The 6386-nt window shown below is 36.7% G+C and overlaps 1 protein-coding gene across 33 annotated transcripts in view; it reads right to left on the bottom strand.

Moving 5' to 3' along the window:
* Positions 1–1004: 1004 nt before the first annotated feature.
* Slmap (sarcolemma associated protein) overlaps positions 1005–6386 on the bottom strand; it is a 113186-nt gene continuing 107804 nt past the window's right edge. For 17 of the 33 annotated variants that reach the window (XM_090322598.1, XM_090322645.1, XM_090322836.1 and 14 more), the window contains 2 exons: positions 5892–6026; positions 1005–2501 (listed from right to left, as the gene is read on the bottom strand). In XM_090322598.1, coding sequence (XP_090178724.1) covers positions 2409–2501; positions 5892–6026 — 228 coding nt within the window. In that variant the 3' untranslated portion in view covers positions 1005–2408. Of the gene's footprint in view, positions 2502–3600; positions 3691–5891; positions 6027–6386 lie in introns of all 33 variants that reach the window. The other 16 variants (XM_090322773.1, XM_090322817.1, XM_090322607.1 and 13 more) reach the window with 1 other exon arrangement.

Below are 6386 nucleotides of genomic sequence, written 5' to 3'. Positions count from 1 at the left end.
TGTCTTGATAGTAGCAACAAAAAATTTAAAAAAAATTAAAAAGAGTCTCACAGACTTTCTACTTGGGCTGGCTTCAAACTGTGATCCTAAGATCTCAGTTTCCCAAGTAGCTAGAATTATAGGTATGAGTCACTAGTGCCTGGTGGATTATTCAGTTTTTAACTTACTGTGTTTAAAATTTCTCAATGACTGTCATTAATAAGGCATACTACTCCTTTCTTTAACCTCAAACAAACTGAACTACCAGTGCCCACCCGTGTTTTCTAATTGCTGAAGAACACCATTATAGCCAGGGTGCGGTGGCTCACGCCTGTAATCTTAGCTACTCAGGAGGCTGAGATCTGAGGATGGTGGTTCAAAATCAGCCTCGGTACTAAAGAATCCGACTCTTATCTCCAATAAATCACTAGAAAATGGTAAGTGGGGCTGTGGCTCAAGGGTGGGGCAGTAGCCCTGAGCTGAAGAGCTCAGAGACAGCACCCAGTCCCAGAGTTCAAGCCCCATGACCCACAAGAAAAAAAAAAAAAAGAACACCAGTATATTATGTTGCATAAAGCCACTTCAAGCAAAGACTATGAGCAACCAAATCAAATCCACCATAAGAATTTCAATGATATCCAACTCAAACATGCATAGGGAGAGTAAAGTTATTTTATTAAATCATGCACATCACGTGTGTTAGTGCAAATAGTTTAATCTGTACTCCAGAAATTCTATTGTACTTTATATCTTTACAAAATAGATTTCAAACAATTATTTACTTTAAAAAATGTAATTTTGAAGTTAAGCATTTCAGAACAATATTTGCAATAACCTATATACAAGAGGTACTGGGTACCACTGGCATATTAGCATTCTGTGGTGGAGTGGCTTCCTGCAACAGAAAATGATTAAATCAACTATATGACAGTATTTTCTATAAGTCATTTGTGACTAATTCCTCCATAAACCTAGTGATCCTCTCAACAGCAATCCCAAGTAGCTTGAAAACATAACTTTTAAAATATAAACAATGACTGTCAAAACTCACAAGGCAAATTATATCTTAAACTCCCGTTTCAATATCTGCCTAGATCTATGTATTTCCACAGAACATCGAATCCATTTCACTGACTTTCCCTCCCAGTCTTTACTGACTGAAAATTTTAACTATGTGATACTTTAGGACATTCTAGGACCTAAATAAACTTTACTGACATAACTATGGTGCTCAACAATACCATAGCTAAGCTTTCATTTCTGTGTTTTAAAATTTATAACATCAAGCAGTGTTTAGGTGCTTCACTGTGCATAGAACACTACCGATCTTGGGAACTGTGCTTCTAATGAACAAAAAGTCCCAATTAACAGCAACAAAAAGAAAATAACCATTTGCATACTTGACCGGAAATTTGTGGGTAAGTAACAACAGCTCACCTTGATGTGAATTAGTTTGGAAACATTATAACCAAACTAAGTCAATAAAAGCTTATCTAAAAAGATATAATTCTTTCTTCAGTTAAACATGCTTGGAGGAAAAGATGACAGAAAAAAAATCATGCTTTCTAAAATGTCATATATGAAAAAGTAACTTGGCTTTTAAAGAAAATATCTCTTTAAATACATGAGGTTTAATAAATTACATTCCAATTGACTCAACAGTTTGGTTGACTGCACTGAAATTGTGTAATTACTGTTTTTGCTCCCGAAATACTTCAGTTTGCTCAAGAAAATACACACTCTCATGGAAAGTTTTTCTAAGGTGATGTCCTCTACATCTTCAAGTCACATTAAGGCTGAACAAATATGCACATATTCCCCAAATTATCACTATAACAGAATATTACCCAAATGTATTTTTTCCTTAAAAAAATTCACACAAATAGTTGTCTCTAAATCTTGTTCCCAATAGCTCAGTGGTTTTATAACAAGTAAAAATGGTGTAAATATGTAAAAAAAATATATATATGTGTATACATTTCAAACTGATAGGCACTGAGCACACAGGGCCTCTCTTCCCATGTATGTATTGGTTGTTTGGTTTGGGTAGTTATCGAATCAGAAAAATGAATTATCTGGCCATCAGTATTCAGAGTAAAATACCCATAAATTTAATGGTATAAATAATTTTGTGTACCAAGAAGCCTACATTAGGCCACCATAATAGTCAGAATCTCGACATACTAATTTAAAAATTACATGAAAAATTGCAAGCAAATTATTGCTTACAGTAGAATAAAGTCACACTTTTATATCCTCTCTATAGACAGATAACATTTTATATAATTTAAAGCAATGACCCTATAGCTGTATTCTTGCACTTTGCTGATTTAAGAGGTAAAAAGGAAGAAAATGATTCTGTCTGTCCCCAGCATGAGTGTGATGCCAGCTTCTAGAGGGAGGACGGTGTACGGACTCAAGAAACACTCTCATGGAGAAGCTCTGGCCAGACCTGGCACATACAGCACGATGGCTGTCACCGCAACCAGGGCAGCCAACATGGGCATCCAGGGCCAGGGTTTCTGTGTGGAAAGAAACCAAGAGTCAATATCACATTCTCCCCTCTTTCCATACCTATTAACCCCTTGGTTCCAGAGAGTCCTGAATGTTTAGCAGAATACTGGAAAAATCTTGTCCTTGCATTGTATGAATAAGGTATATGGGAAGGGAGAAAGGAAAGAAGAGAGCAAATGCAAGGGAAAGGAAGACTGTAATAGTAGGACCACTGCTGGGAAGTTCAATACAGCCCAGGAAAAACCTGGGCAGTTTTCAATGACTTCTAAAAGCCCTCTGGGATTTGCCTGCTTTATTTATATGATATCCATAGGTTCCAATTTATTTCCTGATGAACACCAGACTCATGTGTTGGGATAGTTCTATACAGATGCTTGTGGCTAGGGTGACAGAAAGAAAATGTTCTAGGCTTTGATTCTCTAACTTGAAACCACAGATAAAGAATCAGGTCAGAATCAGAAGGAAAATGTCATTACCTAGATCCTCTGATGCTTCTGTTCAAGATCTTGTCTAATGAAATGAAGTTATGTGATCATTTCATATGCTATGCTCATACACGTGCCACTTAGAGGCACGCAAGGAATAGATGGCCCTGTTAACTTTCTGAGGGCTATATCTTTTATTACCTTTCATATTTATAGCCAGAGAGGAAACAGGCAAATGGTTGAAACAAAGAAACTCTACACTGTAAGATGGTAAGAGGGAAGAAAGGAAGGAGAAGAAAGCTGCTAAAACTTCAAAGATGCAAACTCTTCATTTTTCATTCAAATCTGAATAAGCACATAATTGGGAAGGGGATACTAATATTGTTGAAATTTATTGTTTACTCCAGTTTGCTAGAGATAAAGACTCAATTAAAGGAAGCATATTAATAACTGGTTACATTGGAATTAATTTATGGTTAGCATTACTACAAAGGAAACAAGACAAAATGTTATGTGATTAGTTGATTGTTCATTGGAATGACACAAATACATGGCATACTAAATGAAGGGTTTGCTTCAGCTAACAAAACACCCGTGTGGTTTTGCCATGCACTATTTTACAAATATGGCACAAACAGGTGACGGGGACACACAGACAAGGACTCAACAGTAGTGCTTGTACCTTTCTCTACCACAATGGACCGAAACACCAAAACAGGAAAGCCAGGAATAGGCCGATGAATACGGCTGGGACGGGTTGTAATATGGAAGGCTAAAGAAGGGAAGGGATATTAAAATCATTTTATGCTATCAAAAAATTAGATAAGATGATTTAGACCCCAGGGGGGCGGGAGGAAGGAAAGGAAGACTGAGGTAATAGAAGTGTATTACTCAGGTTTTCCACTGATTCAAACATTTTAAAGACATCTAACACAATCTAGAAGGACAAACTGTGTCACATATGTTGGCAAACTACGAAGTTAAAAGGTCATTATGGATATCCTAATGAAACATAGCACATACTAAGGCAGAGCAACAACAATATACCAAGTGATGCTCTGATTCATAATGTTTTGTTATCTTTGTTCTATATTTGAAATTCTACTGGAAATAACATACTTATTAGACAATAGCTAAGATTTATTGTACTCCTCCATCAAACCCTTTCTCTTTCCCCACTTAAAACTCTCCTGCTTTTAACGAGGTATTTTTTTCTGGTTTAAAAAGTGCCCTGTGATGATGTATACTTCTTAAATCAGGCAAGAAAGTGAAATAATATATGATGAACATTTGGTATGTCAGGATAGGCAGCTGAGTCTCAGGACTTCCTATTTTGAAGGAAGAAATTGATTTATTTCAGTATGGGAACTTGAAAGCAGGGCCTTGTGCTACCCTTTAGTGAAACGCTGGATCTCTACCACTTCAACTATACTTCCAGTTCTTTTTTTTTTTTTTTGTTAGGTCATGGTGCTTGAACTCTGGGCCTGGGTGTTGTCCTTGAGCTCTTCAGCTCAAGGCTACCACTTTTACCACTTGAGTCATAGCACCACTTCTGGTTTTCTAGTGGTTGACTGGAAATAAGAGTCTTTTGGACTTTCATGTCTGGGATGGCTTTGAACCATGATTCCCAGATCTCAGCCTCCTGAGTAGCTAGGATTACAGGTGTGAGATAACAGTGCCCAGCTAATACTTCCAGTTCTGATTGAGTTTTTAAGTGTCACAACAAAGGGAAACTCACGCTAAGGTAAAATACATTTTTTTACCACTACAGGTAAATATATTGGGGAGGGGTCCATTCTGACTATGCTAGATGTCTTCATAGGTTAACTTAGAAGAAGGATTGAAATACTATAATCAGAGGTATATGGATTAACACAAAAGAACAAAGTAATCAACCACTGCGATCTGATTTTAGAATTTTATAATCTACTTTTAACATAAATTAATGCAATCCATTTTTGCTAGCATAAAGCCTTCTCATTTAAGTAATCAATTTCTAAAAGGCTTCTACATAAGCAGCAATCCATTACTGTCTAAAATCTGACTTTCTCAAGCAAAGACAGCTGGACAAAACTCATGAGCATTTGGAATACAACTGCACAACTGGATGGCCATGCAATATCACTTTTTTGCACTTGTGTTTGTTGCAACTTAAAGCAGAGTGCCTTCTTCCACAGGAAGCATGTGGCTTACATCCACTGCAGTGTCTAAGCCGTGACAGACTTTGTATTAAGTCAGAGCACAACCAACCACACTGAACATCTACCAGTTAGGGCCCACAAAAGGCAGTGACCACCAAAACATACAACATGACATTTATTTAGTATAACATCTTTTTAAAGACTGTCCTACCAAACGAAAAACAAATACTACCAAACTCAATTTACAGTAAAACATTCTTCCATCTCTTCAATCCTTGTGTCTGTCTCACTAACTCACCTAGACAGCTCTACAAAATCCACCAGTTATTTCCTAGTCCTTATAGGGTGTCAGACAATAAGCTTTTTAGGAATTAACGTTATTAGTATTAAATGGCAACCATCCTAAATCTAAATCTCCCTTTTCTGATACAACTAAATGTTAAGGATCTACACATGCTACTTTCCATTATATGAACCTCTGGTGGTACAATGCTTCATTTCCTACCAATGAAGAAATGAGAACCAGATGATGGCGTCAGTGACAGAAGAACTTCAGACTCATCTGGAAAAAGTTCTTGAGCAAGTTGAATCTTGGTAAACAAGATTCTTCTTCCAGGTAGTCCTTAGGCTCTTTTAGGGACACAAATTAAAGGGGTAAATTCTTATGGAAAACTGATAGCCCAATGATTCCATCATAGACTTTCATGATGAAAAGCAGATCCTGAATACTAGCCACTAGTTTCCAAAATCAGTAATAAAGTCCACTGAAAATCAATTTCCAGGCCCTCGCCTTCCTCTCAGTCAAAACTAAGCCAAGTTGGCAAAGACTTACATTATTTCCTTTCTCTCGGAGAAGCTTCAGGTTGTCTTTACATTGTTTGAGCTCATCTGTGATTGATTGCTTTTCCTGCTCAGTCATTTCAAACTTCAACTTCAGTTCTGAGAGTACAGTCTGTGTCTTTTCATACTAAAGGCAAAGAAAAAAGAGTGTGCAGACTTGACTTAAAATGGGTATGAAGTTATGGTTCCAGTTAGGCTTCTCTCTGTTTTTTTTTTTTTTTTCTTCAGAGACCAAGACTGAAACTTGTTATCTGATACTTGCTTTTGCTCATTGGCTGGCAATCTCTAACCTAAGCATGCCTCCAATACCAGACCCTTGTTTATTTACCTTCAACACCAAACTCAAATTTTATTTTAAGGAGTATAAGAATCATTTTGACCCACAATAAGAATTCTTCAGTGTTGATTCTATGTAAGAATTTTCTGCTCCAGGTGTTGAGAATAATCAACAAAGGTAACTATTTTGTCATCTAAAAGGTAATTTTTT

Source organism: Megascapheus bottae, chromosome 2, assembly GCF_031878675.1.
Source record: "Megascapheus bottae isolate mThoBot1 chromosome 2, mThoBot2.hap1, whole genome shotgun sequence".
NCBI lineage: Eukaryota > Metazoa > Chordata > Mammalia > Rodentia > Geomyidae > Megascapheus > Megascapheus bottae.
The sequence above is the reverse complement of the archived record's forward strand: the minus strand, read 5'-3'. Positions and strand labels throughout refer to the sequence as shown.